Source organism: Populus alba, chromosome 11 (assembly GCF_005239225.2).
Source record: "Populus alba chromosome 11, ASM523922v2, whole genome shotgun sequence".
In the NCBI taxonomy this organism is placed as follows: domain Eukaryota; kingdom Viridiplantae; phylum Streptophyta; class Magnoliopsida; order Malpighiales; family Salicaceae; genus Populus; species Populus alba.
This window is the reverse complement of record NC_133294.1, coordinates 1,733,442-1,756,368: the sequence shown is the minus strand read 5'-3', so window position 1 is coordinate 1,756,368 and position 22,927 is coordinate 1,733,442. Positions and strand designations below refer to the sequence as shown.

Sequence of the window (22,927 nt, the reverse complement as noted above, 5' to 3'; positions counted from 1 at the left end):
GCTTTATCAGGCTTAAGCTCATGGAAATATGATCAACGGGCTGGATCCCTTCCAGAGATAAGATAGCAAAAATGATGCTTCCTCTTTGTTTCGGTTCTTGACTTCAAGGAGCAATATTAATGATGGTTATTGATCCCTGGACAAAGAAGTCACTGATGCTGTATTTGGTTTCTTTGGGCCTAAACTTAGTCACAAGCAAAGGGCAAGGAGGCCTCAGAGACCCATAAATTGGAGCTGCCATAAATAGAAACTTTTGGTTCAATCATAATTTGGAGCGGCCATAAATAGAAACTCTCTGTTCAATCATTACTATATACACAAATAATTTTTTGAAGATTTTAGGTTACATTGTAGCATGAAATATGATTTGTATGTAAGATAATAGCTCTCAGGCTGCGAAGAAAAACAAATCAAGAAGATATGTTTATATCTGTCTGGAAATGTCCGTGCTTGTAAAGAAAAACAGTCGAAGGAGCTACAGCTTCATTCTCTTAAATTACAACTTAATTATAGTCACCGTGCTGATAAAACGGTAAAGGTTAATTCATTGACAGAACAAACTTCCTGATTTGAGGATTGACCTTCCATGGCAACAAATCGGCCGATAGAAAATGCTGGTTGTTTAGGGATAGGGAGTGTTATGGTATCACTTGCCAACATATGAAGCACAGATGACATTGTGGGTCTATCTGCTGGATCCTCTTGCACGCAGAGCAGCCCAATGTGGATGCATCTCAGCACCTCAGTTGCCACGCTTGATTTCTCTAGCATTGGGTCCATCAATTCCAGTCCTTGACCATCAGACCACAGTTTCCATGCCTGAAAAGTTGAGAGACTTCCCGAATTGAGATAACAAAAATCATTGCTAGTAATTCTCTTTAGGATAAAAAGATATGAATTGTAACCTACAAAAGTGTAAAGGCTTTCGCCTTCTTCTGAAAGATGAAAGCCAACATTCTTTTTTCCGCTGATTATCTCTAACAGCAACACTCCAAAACTAAAAACATCTGATTTTACAGAAAAAAGTCCCGCCATAGCATACTCTGGGGCCATGTATCCACTGTTTTGAATAGACACAAGAGGAAATAAATTGCTTTATATGCATGAAGAGGTTAGCAAAATTCTCTTGCATCATATAAATCGGTCAAGAATGCACCACGATGAACCTTCACCACCTCGCTGGAAAAATAATATTTATCATATTTGATATAAAATTATTCTTTAAATTGGTATTAAAACCGTGATAACGGAAAATTCATGAGTTCCAATCTCATTATATAAAGTAGTTATAGATCTGGGTAAGTAAATTATTTTTTTAAAAAATCTTATTTAATAATTAAAATTTTTAAATTGAAATTATATTTTGAAAAGAAAGAAAGAAAGAATAAGAAAGTCCATTTGTTCCAAACAAATATACAATTGAAAACAATAACACCGTGGGAATGGAAATGTAGTAAATACGTACTATGTTCCGACAATTCTATTCGTGTTAGCCTCGCTTTGATTTCCATCGAAAATCCTAGCCATTCCAAAGTCTGATATCTTCGGATTCATCTCATAATCAAGCAAAATGTTGCTTGTTTTGAGGTCCCTGTGAATAATTCTAAGACGAGAATCTTCATGAAGATACATGAGCCCCCGTGCAATTCCATTGATAATGCTCAAGCGTCTTTGCCAGTCAAGCAGGACTCCATTTCTGGAACCTGAGTACCATCAACATAAAAACCAAATCAGTTACAGTTTCTGGTCTTTGTTATAAAGTGCAAAGATTCAGGTGTTTCAGGTTTAGGGGTCTAACCAAAAAGAATGACATCAAGGCTTTTGTTGGGCATATACTCATAGATAAGTAACTTTTCATTTTTTTCCAGACAGCATCCCAGGAGTCTGACAAGATTTCTGTGTTGTAATCTGGCGATTAAAACGACCTCGTTCAGGAATTCTCTTTGTCCTTGACCAGAAGTTCTTGAGAGCCTCTTAACTGCAACTTCTTTGCCATCCTCTAACGTACCCTGAGCACAAACTATTCTAATAAGCATTAATATTTGTGGGCCAAAGTGTGATGCATTTTCGAATTTGTGTATTGAGAGATTGACAAATAACAGAATTCGATTTTTTGTTTTTGTTTTTTTAATGAATAAAGTAATTGACTTGATAGCCTTGATTACCCTGTATACGGGGCCAAACCCTCCTTGACCAAGTTTGTTTTCATCAGAAAATTGCTTTGTAGCTTCATTTATAACATCTAGCCGGATCAAAGGGAGGTCCTGGGATGTCACCTCTCCTTGAATATCTTTGTCTGAATAGTCGTTCCCAACAGTTGCTCGTCCTGCCCAATCAAGTGATTGATCCTCTTGGATATTTCCTATTTCCTCTGCAGGAGATATTGTGAAGTGCTAATAATTGACTATATGTACTTCTTGTTTCGACACTTAAATTTTTTTTTTCCTTTTTTTAACCTTCTACCTACAAGCATTTTTTCAGATGATGACCTGACTAGAGAAAAATTTACGGAATTAAAGCCAATTACTCAATCTCTGCCTAATTAAGTCTTCTTTTCAAGCTTAACCACAACATATATGCAAATTCGAAGGTGTTATGAATTCTGGTTCAAAATTTTAATTTCTTGTCAAGATTATATCTCAAAAATATTTGGAAATCACCTGCAAGTATATAGAAACATTCTATCATTTGGGTAGGTCCTTGTAAACAGCGCCAAAACACTAAACTCTAAACCTTGTAAACAGCACCAAAACCACCTTGTCCAAGCTTATTATCATCAGAGAAGTCGTTTGTTGCAAGTTGATGGTGGCAAATTTGAATTCCCAGTATTTGTGCTACTAATTTCATCGAAATCTTCACAAAATGCAAGTTGTTAATGTTTTGTTTCCAAAGTTAATTTGTAGATTGTTTGGAAGAAAAACAAATTATCTAGTGAATTTGATTCGTATTAATGAACCCAAGCTGTTTATTAAGTAAGAACCAATAAGCAATAACTTACTCAAGCTGTTTATTATGTAAGAACCAATAAGCAATAACTTACTTTTGACCTCTTGCTTTGGCTTCCTAAAACAGAAAATGGTGAGAATGAGGATAACAAGTGCCAAGAAGATAGCCGTAGGGACGATGGTAACAATAACTGTCCGAGAAGCAGTATTCTCCTTCCCTGCCAAGCACATCCATGTTTAAGATAGAAATTACAGAAGCTGAAAATGGAAACCGTGAAACAAGTGAAATAATTTCAGTATAGAAAAAGAAGTTAGCCTACCTTTCCTCATAACAAATGGAGGTGATTGAGGAAATATGTTGTAGTAGGGATACAAATCCCACCGAAACAAACAGTTTGGATTCCGGGCATAACCTCCTTGATACCCGTAGCAACAACTTTTATAGTAGCCTACGCATTTTTTTAGGCATTCTCTGCAATTACTCGGTGATACATCAGGAGTGCACTGCATAAATACATACATTTTTTGAGTGGATGTTAGGTCTGCTGTCTCAGCTTCTGGCTTAAGCCTGGATGAGCTCGTGGAAGCTCTTATTACTGTATTGATCAAACCACTCCAAATTTGATCAAACTGTCTAAAAGATGGGTCAAGGATACCCGTATTATATCCAGCTCGAGTAGGAGATAGCTCAAGTGATCCAAAAAAATAACGATTCGCATAACGTACAATACATGGAACTGGATTCCCTCCCCATGAAATTGCTTCTTTTTGGTTTGGACATGCTGCCATGAGAGTTTGAATAGCAGAATTGACGCAGCTGGAACAAATTTCAGCTGATGCGGAAGCCATACAGAACACAAGACCATAAACTGTGTCGTTGCCTAAACCTATTGTAGTATTATAGATGTTAAACTAATTGAGATCAAACACAAAAAGGAGGCTAGAATTCTGAATAAACTGTATATTATGAATGCATAGTCTTAACCTAATTATAAATAAAGTATATATAGGTTAAACTGAAAGTACTATTCTACCCTTAATAAATAAGACAACATAAATATTATTTAACATCTCCCCTCAAACTCACGATGCGGCAGCTACAAGCATCGAGAGTTTGCCAACTAGAAAACGAAAACGAGATATGGAATGCGCCTTGGTAAAGAAATCTGCAATCTGCAATGAAGAAGGAACAAAGGGCAAAGTAATGGTTCCATGCTTGAGATGATGACGAGTAAGATGACAATCGATTTCAATGTGCTTAGTCCGCTCATGAAAAACCGAGTTGTGAGCAATCTGAATAGAACTCTGGTTGTCACAATACATAGGAGTAGGATGGGAAAAGGAAACTCCCATATCAGCAAGTAACCAACGTAACCAAATAATCTCTTTGGTAGTAGATGCCATGGCACGATATTCTGCTTCGGTGGATGATTGAGAAACAATAGATTGTTTCTTACTCTTCCAAGAAATAAGAGAATCACCTAAAAAGATACAAAACCCGGTAACAGACTTGCGATCTGTGGGATCACTACCATGATCAGCATCAGAGTATGCACGTAACTCCAAGGAAGAGGTGGATGAAAGTAAAAGACTTTGAAAAAACTGTACCCCGAAGATATCGCAAAATACGAAGAACAGCTGCCCAATGAACAGTAGTAGGAGAAGCAACAAACTGACTAACAACATGAACAGCATATGCAATATCTGGACGAGTAATGGTGAGATATACCAAACTCCCAACAATAGTGCGGTATAAAGTAGGATCTATCAAAGGTAAACCATCAGAAGAAGAGTACCTTGCGTTAACCTCAATAGGAGTATCCACAGTCTTGTTATCAGTAAGTCTAGCCCGCTCAAGAATATCTGCAACATATTTCGACTGAGAAAGAAGGTAACCTCTAGGTGAGTACGCTACCTCAATACCCAGGAAATATCGAAGATAACCCAAATCCTTCATCTCAAATCGTCTAGCCAACTCTGTCTTCAAAACTGAAATACCATCAATGTCATCACCAGTAATAATCATGTCATCAACATATAAAGACAGAATGATACGACCTGCATCAGTGCACTTAATAAAAAGAGCAGAATCATGACTGCTAGAAAACAAAGCCAAGTGACGAGATCACAATAGAGAATTTCTCAAACCAAGCACGGGGTGCTTGTTTGAGACCATATAATGCTTTCTTAAGCTTACAAACATATCCAGAGTCATGTGAAATACCAGGAGGGGGTGCCATATAAACTTCTTCTTGAAGATCTCCATTCAAGAAGGCATTTTTAACATCAAGTTGAGAAATATGCCATTGACGAATCGAAGCTACGGCAATAAGAGTACGGATAGTAGTCATTTTTGCAACCGGAGCAAATGTCTCCTCATAGTCCATACCATACTGTTGAGAGTATCCTTTGGCAACCAACCTAGCTTTATATCGCTCAATAGACCCATCAGAATTAGTCTTGATCTTATACACCCAACGACAACCAACAACACTCTTACCAGGAGGTAAAGGAACCAGATCCCAAGTATCTGTCTTATGCAATGCAGAAAGTTCCTCATCCATAGCTTGCTGCCAAAGCAGATCAAGAATTGCCTCTTTATAGGAAGAGGGCTCAACAAGACAATGAATAGAGGCTAAAAAGGAAGTAAATGATGAAGAATAACAAGAATAAGCAAAATCTGGTAGTTTTGTGGACTTACGAATACGGATGGACTGACGTGGAGGTGGATCCACAATCTCAGATGAAGCTTGAGGGGCTGTAGATGAGAATGGAGCTTCAGGTGTGCCAGAGAGTAAAGTACCAGTACCTGCAGAGTTATGAGTACAAATTGATCGAACATGGGGAGAGCTATCATTACCAGAATCCTCAGAAAATGGATCTATACTAATAAGATCAGATTTAGTCAGGTTATGAGTAGTGGATGGAATAGAAAAGAAAGGTATATGCTCAAGGAAGACAACATGACGAGACACATAAAGTTTCTGAGTGATTGGATCAAAACAACGATAACCCTTTTTACCTTCACCATAGCCCAAGAAGACACAAATAGCGGATCGAGAGGATAGCTTACTTCGTTCTACATGAGGACGAAGAACGAAACAAGTACAACCAAAGACTCTAAATGAGGAATAATCAGGGACATACCCATATAACTTTTCAAAAGGAGATAGACCCGAACTATGAGAAGATGGAATTATATTAATCAAGCTTACAGCAGTAAGAACAGCTTCTCCCCAAAACTCACTAGGAACAAAAGCAGACAACAAGAGAGAACGAGCAGTTTCGACAATGTGCCTATGTTTTCTTTCAGCAACACCATTTTGCTCAGGAGTATCTGTACATGAAGTTTGGTGGATGGTTCCATCTAGGGCAAGCAATTGGCAAAATTTATTAGAAGTGTATTCCCCACCTAAATCACACCTAAAGCATTTGATCACAGTAGAATATTGAGTTTTGATAAGAGCTCGAAAAGCTGCATATATCTCAAAGAATTCAGAACGATGTTTCATTAAATAAACCCAACAATAACGAGTATGATCATCAATAAAAGAGACATAATATCGAGACCCTCCTTTTGTGGCAACAGGAGAAGGTCCCCATACATCAGAATGAATCAAATCAAACGGTGAAGAAGAAACAGAAATACTTCGATTAAAAGGTAAGGCGGAAAATTTTGCCAATTTACATCCACTACAATCAGAAATGTCACAAGTTTTCAAATTTCCTAAAGCTCCTGTGGATGCCAAAAATCTCAAACGAGAAGACGAAACATGACCTAGACGAGAATGCCATAAATAAAAACTAGAAGATGAAATACTCAAACGAAAGGAAGACAAATCAACTGTAGTAGTAGCAGCGGCAGCAGCAACAACTGGCACTTTTAACTCATCCAAAATATATAGTCCATTCTCCCTACGGCCTGTCCCAATCAGCTTCTGAGACTGCAGATCCTGTATACAACAAAAGGAACCAGAAAACATGACTAAATAATCACCAGAATCACATATTTGACCAACAGACGCAAGATTCGATTTGAGTTGTGGAATAAGATAAACATTAGGGAGAGACATGTGAGGTGTGACAACAGAACCAACACCTGCTAAGGGCATTTGAGTGCCATCAGCAGTCATAACAGGAATGGAGGATAAAGGGGATACAAAGGTAAAAGATGAGGAATCTGGAGACATATGATGAGAAGCACCAGAATCCAAGACCCATTCAGAATGTGACATACCTGAGGAACTATGAGGCAACTGACCTATGGAAGAAGAAGCGGACATTGCTTGTGGCTGCAAGGAGAGAAACTTCTGAAATTGCTCAGCCAAAATATTAGGATCGGTAATAGAACTCGAGGAAGCTACTGCTGCAGTATTGTGGTGTTGTGGTTTATAACCCTGAGGTGGTCTATGAGCATTAGATTGTGACTGATTTCCAGGCTTCCAAGCTTGATTCTGATGTCTCAACTTAGGACACTGAGCCTTCCAATGACCTTTCTGCTTACAGAAGCTGCACTCATCGAAGCCAACCCTTGTGTGAGACTTATTCTGATGATTAGAGAATGACCTAGAAGGTACTGCTAGTACTGAAGGATTTGAAGCAGAAAGAATTCCTTTTTCAGAATAAGACTGAAAACGTATTTCTTCAGCCAATAACTCACTGACAACAGAGTCAACAGAAGGTAGTGGAGAACGATGCAGAATTGAACCTCTAAGTCCTTCGAAATCACTGCGAAGTGCTGTTAAAAACTGTACCAATCTTTGCTGCTCTCTACGCTCAATATAGGCACCACATGCCTTTAATTCTGTCGATTCAGTAAGAGCCAATTGATCCCAAAGATCTGTCATAGCAGAATAAAACTCCTGAATACTCATATTCTTCTGATGAAGAGCTCGTATGTCATTCTCTAATTGATACTGTTTTGCAAAATTTGATTGTGTGAATAACCTTTGCAGGTGATCCCAAACCTCTTTTGCTGTCTCATATTTCGCCAACTGCGTACCTATTGAATGCTCAACAGAATTGTTGATCCAAGTAATGATCTTTGCATTATTTGCTTCCCATGTATCTATCAAACCAGCATCCCCCTCCTCAATATTCTTAGGTATCACATAAGTTCCACTAACATACCCCCACATCTTCTTACCCTTAAGGAAATTTCTCATTACATAACTCCAATATGAATAGTTCTTCCCATCCAACCTCACACTCACAGACTGAAGCGAATCATCTCTTTCAGTAGCCATAATCAACAATCACAAAATAACCAGAATGCAAAAGCAGCGGAAGACAAAATACTCAATTGCAGAAACTAAACAAATATCTTCTCGAAATTATACGATTACTCCCAAAACACAAAACAAATTTGCAAAAACTGAACGCAGATACCAAATTACAGAAGCTGAAGGGAAGACGAAATACCAAAATAATTGCAGAAACTGTCGAAATACCTAATTTTGCAGAAGCGGAAGACAAAATATCACTCCAAAAAAAAATTGTCTTAACCCCCAGCCAACTCACCGCAGAGTTGGATCCGCGAAGCTGTATTTGGGATTAAGCTTCGTTCCATAAAACCAGCTCTGATACCATGTTAAACTAATTGAGATCAAACACAAAAAGGAGGCTAGAATTCTGAATAAACTGTATATTATGAATGCATAGTCTTAACCTAATTATAAATAAAGTATATATAGGTTAAACTGAAAGTACTATTCTACCCTTAATAAATAAGACAACATAAATATTATTTAACAATAGAAACCCCCATTGGCTGTGACATTGGCAGCTAGTGAACGGAGAACAAGGTCTCGGTTTTTTGCATAGGTGCTATTAGCTGTAAAGTTTCCTGTGGTGTAACAGAATTGAGCATCGGTAAGAGTGATGCTTACGATAATAACATGGAAAAGAAGAGAGACGATAGTTTTAGAGCCCATTTCATCAAAGGAAATATTAACTTCTGTTCAATGAGGCTATTGGCCACATATTGGCACGGCCAATTTGTTAACGAATTTAAGACAAAAAAAGGGGTAGCAATTTCGATGGAGTCATCTATTGCTTTTAGACTTTACTTGTGGTCCCAATTTCTGACTGCTTAATTGACTTTAGACTGTTTAAAATTCTTCAAAGACTCCGTGGAAGACGCATTGGCTGAGACAGAAAAAAGGCAATAGACTCAGTCACATACATCTGTTCTTTTTTTTTTTTTTTTCTTGTCCCATAGTAACTTAGAATTATTTGTCGACTTCAAAATTGGACGTACCGGATGTCCCCCACTAGCGTTGCCGTGTTAGAATTTCACCTAAGTTGATTTTAAGGCGATTCTACACGTTTAGCATCTATTAACTTGTTCTTCTTCTTCAGTGATTGTAACTGTCGCACGTGTGCGGCGGCGCGGTAATCGTTTACCCTAAAAAAAAAAAAAAAATATTTATTTTTGAAAAATAGGGAGAGACAAGAAAATTCTTGTCTCTACAATTAAAAATATAGACCGGGAGTCGCCACCTAATATTCTGGTTACTAGGAACCTTAACTGGTCTTTAGAGATCGGGTACGGAGACTGGTTGCGTAAGGGGAAGGTATTAGCATCTCAACTACACCCTACCTAAGGTAGACTGCATTGTTTTAATGTCTGATAAAACCTAAAATCGTGTTGTGGTTTTTTATTTGTTGGTTCGTTTACGGTTTAAGAAAAGTCCTCCTCTGTAAGGAGATCCTTATCTTTATCGGGTAAAAAACTAACTATTCAAAGTCGTCAAAAGAAAATATTTTTTTTAATATTAGGAATACGATTTACTTATAAATTCATAATCCCTGATACTAAAATCAAACAAAATAATATTTTTGTTGTTTTTGAGATTTTGGTCAATGTTCTCTTGACTTTAATAAACTGGTTATTAAAGCCAAAATACATGCTAAAAAATTGTTTTTTGACATATGAAAAATACGATATGATTTTTAGATTTGAGACACTTGGCCGTATGCACAAAAAACATTTTTTTCTCTTTTTTTCAATTGTTTTTTTTTTTGTATTTTTGGAAGTTTTTGCCAAAAACAGGTATTTTAATACAGATCGAAATTAAGCAAAAAATGATAGAAGAAAATGTGCTTAAAAAATATATATATATATAAAATTATAAAAAAAATAATTTTTAAAAATTAAAAAAAAAAATATGGGCCGGACCCGGCCCAAATGCATGGGCTGGGCCGACCAGGCCCATTTCCTGATTGTGAAATAATTTCAGATATAGAAAAAGAATTATTTACATGGGCTGGGCCGACCAGGCCCATTTCCATTGAAAAACAAATGGAGGAGAACTAATAATTTCAGATAGAAATTTCAGAAGCTGAAACTGGAAACCGTAAAACAAGTGAAATAATTTCAGTATAGAAAAAGAAGGCAGCCTACCTTTCCTGATTGTGGTATTAGTTGGTGGAGGAGAACTAATAGCAAATGGAGGAGATGATGGAGATGGAGATGGAGGTGGTGATGGAGATGTTACTTGAGGAAATAAGTCGTAGAAGGGATAAATATCCCACCGAAAAACACAGTTTGGTTTCAGGACAATACCTCCTTGATACCCGTAGCAACAACTTTTATTTTCATCTCAGGAGTGCACTGCATAAATGCATAAAATTTTTTAGTGGATGTTATGTCTGCTGTCTCAACTGCTGGCATAAGCCTGGATGAGCCCGTGGAAGCGTTTCTTACCGTTTCTCCCAAACCACTCCAAAATTGATCAAACTGTCTAAAAGTTGCATCAAGGATATCCACATTATATAGAATGCTATTAGGAGATGGCTCAAGTGATCCTGAAAAATAACGATTCGCATAATGTACAATACATGGAAGTGGATTCCCTCCCCATGAAATTGCTTCTTTTTGGTTTGGACATGCTGCCATGAGAGTTTGAATAGCAGAATTGACGCAGCTGGAACACATTTCAGCTGATGCGGAAGCCATACAGAACACAAGACCATAAACTGTGTCATTGCCTAAACCTATTGTAGTATTGTAGAAACCCCCATTGGCTGTGACATTAGAAGCTAGTGAACGGAGAACAAGGTCTCGGGTTTTTGCATAGGTGCTATTAGCTGTAAAGTTTCCGTTGGTATAACAGAATTGAGCATCGGTAAGAGTGATGCTTATGATAATAACATGGAAAAGAAGAGAGATGATAGTTTTAGAACCAAGAGGCATGGCCAATTTGCTAACGAATTTAGGATAAAAAAAGAGGTTGCAATTTCGACGGTGCCATCTATTGGAAAGTACTATATATCTTGACTTTCCGCGTAAGAATCGATCAAGAAGTTTTGAGGTCAAATCGTGGGATTTTCTTAGAGAAATCCAAGTGATTAATTAATTGATTTATTACAAAATAAATCTAATTGATTTCTTTCTCTGTTTTCATGTATCATCCATTATAAATATGAATTTTTTTTAAAAAAATCTATTTTATATATCAATGTATCATCCATTTATTTATTTATTGTATTTAGGTAGATTATTTAAAAAAATCTATTTATATATCAATGAATTTTAGTTTTGTGGCAAAGGTGGTGGGTGGGAAATGATCGGTATCACAGTGTGAAATGGCGACTTTACTTGTGGTCCCAATTCCTGACTGCTTAATTGCCTTTAGACTGTTTTAAAATTATTCAAAGACTTCGTGGAAGACATAGACGCATTGGCTGTGACAAATAAAAAAAAAAAAAAAAAAAAAGTCAATAGACTCAGTCACATGCAACTTCTTCTTTTTTTCCGTCCCATACTAACTTCTTGTATGGTCTGAAGACTTACCGGATGTCCCACACTAGCGTTGCTGAATATTCATGGAGAAAAATCGAGATATTATTTGTCGACTTCAAAATGGGACCTACCAGATGTCCCACACTAGCGTTGCTGTGTTAGAATTTCAAAACTTTGATGTTGGAATAGCAAAACAATGGCATTAATTAATCATTTTTTCCTTCTTATTTTCCATAGTTACTGAGATATTTAGACTAATTCAAGTAAAAGTGTAAAACCCATTGATCAGCAGACCCTACGATCTGGGCCCATATTTACTGCTCTGACACTTTTGTTGCTCGTATTGAACATTCCAAGAACCAGTGTTTCTCACCTAAAACCAGACCGCAATTAAGACCATTAATTGTCTATTCCTCGTTTGCCACCCTCTTTCCAAAGAAAAGGCTCCATGAAAATAACGGAATGTGGCTATTTGGTTTTCCAAATCAACAAATATTTTCCTTTTGACTGACTATAATAGAACAGGGGATTCAGACTTCATATTTCGAGTTAAAGCTGTAATTTTATTTTAACTTTTGTTATTATGTCCCCTTCCGATATGGGGCATTATTTTGTGAAAAGCAGGAACAGAATTCGATTTTTTTTTTCATTTTTTTATTGAATAAAGCAATTGACTTGATAGCCTTGATTACCCTGTAAACTGGGCCAAACCCTCCTTGACCAAGTTTGTTTTCATCAGAAAATTGCTTTGTAGCTTCATTTATTACATCTAGCCGGATCAAAGGGAGGTCCTGGGATGTCACCTCTCCTTGAATATCTTTGTCTGAATAGTCGTCCCCAACAGTTGCTCGTCCTGCCAAGTGGAGTAATTGATCCTCTTGGATATTTCCTATTTCCTCTGCAGGAGATATTGTGAGGTGCTAATAATTGATTGTATAGATTTCGAACATGATGTAAATGTATATCTTGTTTCGACACTTCAAAATTTTTGTTCTGTTTTTAACCTTCTACCTACTAGCATTTTTTCAGATGATATATGACCTGACTAGATAAAAATTTACGGAATTAAAGCCAATTACTCAATCTCTGCCTAATTTGGTCTTCTTTTCAAGCTTAACCACAATATATTTGCGAATTCAAAGGTGTTCGGAATTTTAATTTCTTGTCAAGATTATATTTCAAAAATATTTGGAAATCACCTGCAAGTATATAAAAACTAACTAGGTAGTTCATAAATATAATATAAAATTTTTAGTACCAAGACTTTCGGTACATATCACATGTATACCTGTTCTCAGATTCGTCCTTGTCCTCATGATGTAAGTGCAAGCACTGAAAAATAGCACAACAATAACTGCGGATAGGCCTGCACCGACTTTAATCCACATCGATTTGCTTCCATCTCCTTCATAGTGACAATGTTTTTGTTGCACATCATTATTCATGATAACAGAATCTCATATTAAAGAAATGATAAAGAAGGATTTTGGTATGATAAAGAAGAGAATAGAACCTTTTCCATCTGCTATTGAGCCTGGAGATGGAGGGAGGAGAACATCAGGCGTGGATAGTGGTGGTGGTGACATGGGCACGACGGCAGGTACGTTGTAAAATGAAAAATTTTCAAATCGAAAATTACAGCTTGGAAATATGACTCTTCCTCCTTTCTTATTATTACAACAAATTGGTAGCTTTGAGAGAGTTAGGTTAAGACACCGATTACAATCATCTTTAGATAGATCCGGTGTGCATTGCACAAGAACGTATAGATACTCAAGCCACGTATAATTCACTCTCTTGGCTTCGAACTTTTTTTCACCTGATGGCGCATTTGCAGCTACATTAGCAGCATCGGATATAGTTTTCACCAGAAGCTGGTTAAATTGTACATCAACAGTTATATCATATGGATTCCACATGTAGAGCACAGGCCATTGGTTCAAGCTGGAGAAGTTGTAACTGTTTGAGTAGAGCAGGAAGCACTCATCATACCATATGGTAGCCCCCTTCTCGATTGGACAGAGTTCGACTATATTGTTTGTGGCCAATTTCACACATTTTAGGCAAACTTGGACACTAACATCGCCGCGGCAGAGGAAGAGGCCATAGACCTCATCGATATCTTGCCCTGCAGAGGCGTTGTAGAATCCGTTAATGTCATTGCGGGTTGCATTGAAGGCAAGTGAAGAGAGAAGGATTTTTAAATTGGCTTGATACGTACTGTTTCTTACGAAAGTGGTTGTGTTTTGGCATAAATGATAACGGTAGTTAATCTCCTGTGCTTCCGTGATGTTAATGGTCATCAGGGCTGCAAAGGAAAGCAGGAATATGGAGAATTTCAGAGCCAACATTTTGCGATAGCTGGTAGGGTTTTCTTGATCTTATTTTGTGCAACAGAGTTATCTTTCCTTTTAGATGGAGGAGCTCTTTAAGGCAAATCAATGGCAAAAGTCAAGTGAGAACTTTCATAGTCTGTTTCGTTAAGAAAGAGTTCCAATTGTGGAATATTGAAATATGAAAAGAAGAATAAATGATGGTGATAATCACAAGTCACGTTAATAAAACTTAACAAAACTAAGTCCCAACAGGGAAAGTTTGTTTTTTATTTTAAGAGTTTTTTTAAAAAAAAAAAATTAAAAGTTTTTATTTTTTTTACTTTAAATTGACTTTTTTTTTTAATTTTTCAAAAAATATAATAATATTAAAAACATAAAAAATACTAATTTAATACATCTTAAAAAAAAACTTTTAAAAACACCCATTAACCACCCCCAAAGTGCTGATATTAATAAAATCCAATCAAATGAACCTCACTCATTAATCTTTTTTTTTTTAAAAAAAAAGAGTAACCATCATCTTCTCAGCCAAAAATCTCCAATTCACCACTCAACATGAAGTGGTGATATTTCCATTTTAAAAAAAAATACTATGCATTATTAATTTTTTCTTAAAATAATACAAGTTTGTCTTATAAATATTTCCAATTTTAATGTTAATAAACATTACTTAACCTATAAAATGTGATAATTCCTGACTTTGATTAATGAATATTAAAGTTAATATTTTTTACTTTAGCATAAATATCAGAATTGATATTTTTAATTTTAACACCAATAAATACTAGGATTTGAATTAAAAAAAAAAAGAGATTTATTTTTTTTGGAAAAGAACATAAATCAGTTAAATAATGTCCACGCATTCTAAATATTATACAAAAACAATAAGCATGTCTCAATTTCACACAATACATAATCAATTTGTTCAAAAATGGTTTGAAGTCATAAATCAACCTTCCAAAGCATTCGAAGTATCCCGGAACTAAAGGAATCGGGTCTGGAGTCTTTCGAAAGCACATGAATAGTATTGGGAAACTCTTGAAAGTGGTGGAACAGTAGCGGCACGTGTAGCCACGTGCTCCCTTCACTACCGGCGCATGGATTCACTCTCCGCTGCGAGTAAAACCTGGTGGTTTGTTGGCTTTCGAGCAGATTTGGTTGCAGCTGTTGTTGCTATTGGCCAAGAGGATGAAGGAGAAGAGTTTGTTTTGATCTTAGGCCTCGTTTGTTTCCTTGGAAACTGGTTTCTGGAAACCTGTTTCCAAACTTTCTTGTGTTTGTTTGTCATTAGGAAAGTTGGTCAACGGAAAATACTTTCCGGTCAACGGAAAATACTTTCCGGTCAATTTTAGTCAATGAAAAATTTGGTTTGGTTTTCAGGAAAGTGTTTTCCCTTTAGCTGTGTTTGTTTTCCGGAAAGTGGTTTCCGGGAAATCACTTTCCAAACTTTCTTGTGTTTGTTTGCCATTAGAAAAGTTGGTCAATGGAAAACACTTTCCAGTAAAAGAAAATTTTGGCTTGGTTTTCAAGAAAGTGTTTTCCTAAAAAATTTAGGGGAAAACACTTTCCGAAAGCTGTGAAAAATTTAGAAATGTCATTATTTGCTGATTATATCAAATTTGATCCTCAAACTTTTGATCGCTATATATATTTTGTTTTTAATATTTATTTTCAATTTCATCTCTTAAAATTTTATTTTTATATTAATTTTGGTCCTTATTTTTGTAATTGTTATTTGCTTTTTTCTTATCATTTTTTTATTGAAAATTTTTATCTATCAGATTTGGTCCTCATTCTTTTGATTGTTACTTATTTTATTTGAAATAATTTATGAAATGTTGATTATTATTATTTTTAATTTCTTCATCTTTTATTTTTTTAATTTTTTAGATTTGATCTCTATTATTTTGATTATTATTTATTATTTGAGATAATTTATGAAATTATATTTTTTTTTTCAATTTCATTCTCATTCAACTTTTTAATTTGTAAGATTTGTTTCTTATTATTTTTAATAAACTTGAGAAAAATAAAATGTTAATAAGTTATTTTCCAGCTCATTTTCCATGACATAACCAAACACTGGAAAGTGTTTTCCAGCTTATTTTCCATTACACTACCAAACATCGAAAAATACTTTCTCGGAATTCACTTTCCCCGGAATTCACTTTCCAAAAAGAAACTACTTTCCAGCAAACAAACGGAGCCTTAGTCTGTCGTATTTTATAAAGAGTTCAAAAATATTTACTACATATGCTATAATCACCGACAGATGAATTTCATCACTATATTTCCAGTGAGATTGTTTTTAGCACATATTGCCCGTCTATAAAACCATCGGGAGAGCCTAAAAATACCTAAAAATTTTTGAATTTTGTGGGAACGCGTTTTAACCACGTTCCCAAACGCTTCAAGTCTCTTAGGCTAACTTTCACACACGTGTTGAAAAGAGGATGTCACGGATGGTACGATTGGGATCATCTCATCAGGTCCCCTCATTGATGATACCTTTGGCAAGTTGGTGATGACATGTTTGGCTATCCAACCAGAACAGATGAGCTATTAAAGGTCTAGAATAACTGTTAAGTTTTTGTTTTTAAAGTTGTTTTTTATTTAAAAATATATTAATTTTTTTTTACGATTTATTTTTAATATCAAAATGATAAAAAATAATAATTTTAAAAAAAAAATATTTTTTAAAATATAAAAAACTGCTCCAAACAATCACTAAATGGGAAACTTCTTGGTTTCTTCACCTGCTCACAATATCAACATATCAAAAGACAAGAATATTCCAAAATCAAATGGTCTCCGTTTACCTAGACGCCGCCTCTGGAAAGAGCTTAATAGGACAGCAGGCTAAGAACGTTCTTGCAAATCTAGAAGGTTGATTTTATCAAGAGTATTCATTGCAAAGGAAAGGAAACCGTGTACTGGTAGTATGAACCTCCATCAATGGGCAGCTCTCCTAGCGCTTGAGTACTAAAAAACAATCAAATCTTACAAAAGCCCACTGCAAGAATCAATCAAATTTGAACTGCCAGCTTTTCTCTTTTGCCCAAAATCTACCTCCCATTCAATTCCATTTAAGTAAAGATGAGAAGCACCCCTCAAGAGACAGAAGCCCAGCGTGTGTCATACCCAACAGTACAATCATCTCCTGAAGCTAAAGAGGCAGAATTCCATGAAGCAACCTCATCAGCCACTGTCACAGAAGAATCACAGCCTAATAATCAACCACCGGCATCAGACGAGGAAACCAAGAAATGGGGAACCCACATCATGGGACTTAGTCTGTCGGTATTTTATAAAGAGTTTAAAAATATTTACTATATATGCTATAATCACTAGCACATATTACCCGTCTATAAAACCATCGGTTTTGTTTTTTTACTGACATAATTAGTAACAAAACATGAAATTACCGACAAATGTTATTTCAAAGGATGTATTATAAATTTCATAATCTGTTTTCTTAAGAAAGAGTTGCATGTTTCTAATGAAAAACTCCAATTGTGGAATATTGAAATATGAAAAGAAGAAAATTTTTTTCGTTGCAGCAGCCATCCTTTTTATGAATTAAAATTGTGAGACATTAAAATGAAAGGGGTTAGGGTTATAGTGAATGTTTAGGAATACGGCAGTTATCAAATTAATTTTTTTAAGTTTTTTAATAATTTTAATATGTTAATATTAAAAATAAAAATAATATATTTTTTATGTAAAAAACAATTATACCACCATTTCAAACACATCCCTGACCCTCTTGTCATCCGAATACTAATATTCTCTAAAAGAGAAAAAGTTCATTTTATAAAAGGGCGTGGAATCCTAATTCACAACATAATTTTTCTTTTTTTGTAAGGGATTTGTATGCATATAAAAAAAACAAAAACAAAAAAAAAATAGAGAAAAGAAAGGACTTGAAGTGGTCAACAAAACTATATTGGATAATTAATTCTGAATTTTGATAGGGACTTATTACTAGTGTTGCTATCTAATTTTTTACTCATGTTTTTGATAATTTTTCAGAAAAAATCAAAAAATAACAAAAAAAAAACACAGGGAAAAACCCAAAAAATATATTTTTGATATATTTGCATCGTTTTTAGCATTTTTAACGCCATCTCAGAAGAATTTAAATTTTCAAAGATATTTTAAACGCGTTCAACTTTTAACACGTTAATTTTACAATTACTCATTTTTTTTTATTGAGTGTTGAGTTGATGTTGATATTGCTCGTTTTAAAAAAAAATAAGAAAAAATCAAAATTAAAAAAAAAGAGTTGAGGGACCAGTTTGGAAATATACCAACATGTTACCTATAAATACCAGTCCACAGTAAAAAAAGAAACAAGGAACCAAATCATATCCTGTACAAAATTTTTGTATTAGTGGTAGCTTTCTTTTTCTTTCTTTCTTGTTAGATCCCAGCCCATAGAGTAAACTTGGCAAAAAGGTAGTCGAAACGAAAGGAAAGAAAAGAATTGATTTGATTAAATGTTATAAGAGTTGATAAGCTTATTAGTACAACAAATTGATAAGCTGAGGTTAGCTAGTAGAAGATACTGATTACAATAACATGTAGATAGATCCAGTGTGCACTGCCCAAGAACATATAAAGATTCATGCAACGTATAAATTACTTTTTTGGCTGCAAACTTTTTAATACCTGATGGTGCCCTTGTAGCGTCATTAGCTGCTCCACATATAACACTACAGATGGAAAATTTATTATTATTATTTTTTACTTTAAATTAATTTATTTTTAATTTTTTTAAAATTATTTTAATATTTTTATGTCAAAAATTATTTTTTAAAAATAAAAAATATTATTTTAATTTATTTTTAGAATGAAAAATACTTTAAAAATCAATCACTACCATATTTCCAAATAGCTCATAGTTGCTAACATGTAGCTTGTTAAATTCCACAAGAACAGTACTTTTAAATTTGTGGAATATTGAAATGTGAAAAGAAGAAAAAAAAAAAATTGAAGCTGGTGATATATAGAAGTAAATGAGGCCAGACAAGGGCATCTCATATTAATAAAACTTTATTAGTGATTGTGCCTCTGCATAGTAATTGCATAACTAACAGTTAAATAAAGTCTATCTTTAGTTAAACTCAAGCAATGATTAATAAATTATTTCCACTTAACAAATTATTTTTCCACAAACAATCTTAATGTAACAGAATGCGCCTTTCTAAAGACTGGACTATTAATCCAACCTTATCAATGGGGCGAAGGACTGCCTTAAAGATTCAAGAATTGTTGTCAAAGAAGTAACTGTCAGTCTTATTGATTTTTTTTATTTAATGTGAGATCCAACGCAATTGATCCTCTACATATGTTTAGTATATTGAAAAAAAAAATCTAACAAAAATTTCTTAGCATTGATTTGAATATGTGAACTCATAAAATCAATCAAAACAATAAACCTCTTATCCATCTTTTAAAGTTAAGGATGTTGAATTATTTACTCATTAAAATTTTAATATCACATAAAAAAATTATTTAAATTTAAAAACTAAAAAAATATTAAATAAAACTTCAAAAATAATTTTATATTACCCTTCAACACTTACATCTTTTGTTACATGTAAATCTTAAATCTTTGACATTTTTACAGCTCCTTCCTAAGGGAAAATACTGACGTCACCAGCTCAAAGCCCAGGACCCAATATGTAAGACTGATGTGCAGGTTGGACGACCTCGAAAGGTTGCGCCATAGGAATTCCTCAGTTCTAACATAAGTTATGTAATACAATTAATTTACACTTCGTGACACCCAATTGAATTTTTCTTTGACAAGTCGACACTATGTTAGGTAACGCATGGCTACGAATTCATTACACTGCCACAAAATGGTCATCTCACGTGCTTCCATGATGTTAATGGTCATCAGAACCAACATTTTGTGATAACTGGTAAGGTTTTCTTGCTCTTATTTTGGGCAATAGAGTCATCTTTCCTAGAACTTTCAAATCTGTGGAATATTGAAATGTGAAAAGAAGAAATTTTTTTTGAAGCATTTAATAGATGGTGAGAGAAGTAAATGAGGGACAAGAGCATCTCATTTAATAGATGGTGATAGAAAGTAAAGTCGCTCTGTAAAGATCCGCACTTATACTCAATAGGCTTACGAGTTATTGCATCGATATATTTTTGTAATCTGAAATAATTAATCAAAAGCAGCATATATATTTTAGCTTAACAATCTTTATGGTCATAAGATTTAATATAATTTTTAAGAGAAGGGTAATTTTTTAAAAATGCATTTAACTAAGATTATAGTGAAAGACTAGCAAGAATTATAGAGATGAACAAGAAGCAGAATAGAAGCAGAGAAATATACTGCTGTAATGCAGAGGAAGAAGAAGAAAATGTCTATATGTTTTATTCACTTGATTACGTTCCCAGCACTGTTACATTCATTTATATATAGATGAGAAGCTTGGTTACGTTTTCTACTCATCTGTAACAGAATTCATTAACTGCCTAACCACATTAACAAACTTGCTAACCATTATATTCTCTATTCTCTTTGACAGGTGGCTGAAGCAGAGGTGGCTGAAGCTGAGGTGGCTGAGGCAGAGCATTTGATATCTTGACATTCCCCCGCAATCATATGCTTGGAGGAACCAAGCATAAGATTGAAACAGTGACGCCGAAATAAAGGAGTGGAAAGGCCTTTAGTGAGAATATCAGCAGATTGATCAGCGGAAGAGACATGTTGAACCAACAAATCACCTTTGATAACACGTTCGCGAACAAAATGATAATCAATTTGGAGATGCTTCATTCTGGAATGGAAAACAGGATTGGAAGCACGGGAAATAGCAGAGATATTATCACAATGAATGATCGGAGGGATATGTAAAGGAATGTGAACATCACAGAGAAGCTGGTGAATCCAAGCAAGTTCAGCAGCAGCAATCGCAAGAGCGCGATACTCAGCTTCAGTGGAGGAGCGAGAAACAATATGTTGTTTCTTAGAAGCCCAAGAAATAGGACTAGAGCCGAGGAAGACAATAGAGCCAGAGACAAAACGACGATCATTGGGATCACCGGCCCAGTCAGCATCACTATAAGCTTGGAGATGAAGAGGACCAGCCTGAAAATGAAGACCAACATCAAGGGTACCTTTAAGATACCACAATATCCGTTTGACAGCAACAACATGAGAATGCATGGGATTATGCATAAATTGGCAAGCCTGGTTGACAGAGAAGGCAATATCAGGCCTGGTGAACGTGAGATACTGCAAGGCGCCAACAATGTTGCAATACTGTTGAGAATGAGAGTAGGGTTGTCCATCATCCTTGAGCAAATGATGATGAGGAAGACAAGGAGTATCACAAGATTTGGAATGCTGTAAATCAACTCTACTAAGTAAGTCAGTGATGTAACTCGTCTGGGACACAAACAAACCGGAAGGGAGATATGTGATCTGCAGGCCAAAAAAATAATGCAACCTGCCGAGATCCTTCATATCAAATTCTTGAGTCAAGGCAGCAATGACTGAAGAAAGAAGAGAAGCATGACTACCAGTAAGGATGATATCATCAACATAGAGTAGCAAAATCACAACACCAAGAGAAGAATGCTGAACAAACAAAGATGGATCGGCAGAAGATGCTTGAAATCCCAAACTTGGTAAAAAATTGGTGAAGCGTTCATTCCAGGCACGAGGAGCCTGTTTAAGGCCATATAACGATTTCTTGAGTCTGCAAACAAAGTCAGAAGGATGAATCTTACTCACAAAACCTGGGGGTTGAGCCATATAAACCTCCTCATGCAGAAGACCATGCAAAAAGGCATTGGTAATGTCAAGCTGTCGTAAAGACCAGTTAAACTGAGCAGCAAGAGCAAGGACCAAACGAACCATGGTAGGTTTCACGACAGGACTAAAGGTTTCATTATAGTCAATACCTTCCTCTTGACTGAAACCCTTGGCCACCAACCGAGCTTTATGCCTAGCGATAGAACCATCCGCATTCTTTTTTATTCGGTAGACCCATTTACACCAAACAAGATTTTTGCTAGGTGGAAGAGGCACCAAGTCCCAAGTACCTTGGGCATGAAGAGCATCAAGCTCCTCCTGCATAGCAGACTGCCATTCAGGAATGGTGGAAGCAGCCTTGAAGGAATGGGGTTCAACCTGAGAAGAAGCAACAAACTGGACAGAGGCAGAGTAAGCCTTTCTTTTGGAGATACCATTCTTAGACCTGGTGGTCATGGGATGAAGATTCAGTGGGGAAAGAGGTAAGACCACACATAGATCCTCAGGCTGAAAGTCAGGATCAACAGGGAGAGGAGACTGTGTAGGTGACAGAGTGGGCTGAGGTGGAGACAATGTAGGCTGTGAGGAGGAACTGGGAGATAGTGGAGGCTGAGATGCAGCCACTAGAGGAGGAGGAGAAATAAGAGGGAACATAGTGGGATGTAGACAAGGGAATGAGGAAGTGGAAGGGGATACAAGAAGCACATGAGAGTAAGGAAACATAGATTCATCAAATAGAACATGTCTAGTGACAAAGAAACGATTTGTGCGAATAGAAAAACAAATATACCTCTTATACTGACCTGCATACCCCAGAAAAATACAAGTGGAAGTCTTGGGCTGAAGCTTGTTAAAATTATAAGGCTTAAGTAAAGGAAAACAAGCACAACCAAAAATTCGCAAATGATTAACAACTGGTAGAGAGCCATATAGCAGGAAATATGGTGAGTTGTGTTGAAGAATTTGACAGGGCATTCTATTAATCAAATAAATGGAAGTAGCACAAGCATGAAACCAAAATTTTGGAGGTAAATGGGCAGTTTGTAATAGAGTAATGGTTGTTTCTAAAATATGCCGATGTTTGCGCTCAGCAAGGCCATTTTGTTCCGGAGTA

The 22,927-nt window shown here is 35.6% G+C and overlaps 1 protein-coding gene across 2 annotated transcripts; it reads right to left on the bottom strand.

The window, feature by feature from the left end:
* Positions 1–349: 349 nt before the first annotated feature.
* LOC118032689 (cysteine-rich receptor-like protein kinase 10) lies at positions 350–14,070 on the bottom strand. Of its 2 annotated transcripts, none has more exons than XM_073412335.1 (7): positions 13,205–14,070; positions 12,980–13,096; positions 12,384–12,589; positions 1,799–2,009; positions 1,466–1,703; positions 910–1,060; positions 350–819 (listed from the first exon to the last, which is right to left on the bottom strand). In XM_073412335.1, exons 1-7 carry the CDS (start codon positions 14,040–14,042, stop codon positions 514–516), a joined length of 2,067 nt encoding a protein of 688 aa, XP_073268436.1. In that variant the 5' UTR covers positions 14,043–14,070; the 3' UTR covers positions 350–513. The 2 variants fall into 2 exon arrangements, with proteins under 2 accessions (XP_073268436.1, XP_073268437.1); XM_073412336.1 differs by lacking the exons at positions 12,384–12,589; positions 12,980–13,096; positions 13,205–14,070 and adding exons at positions 2,166–2,371; positions 3,041–3,163; positions 3,266–3,844.
* Positions 14,071–22,927: the final 8,857 nt, after the last annotated feature.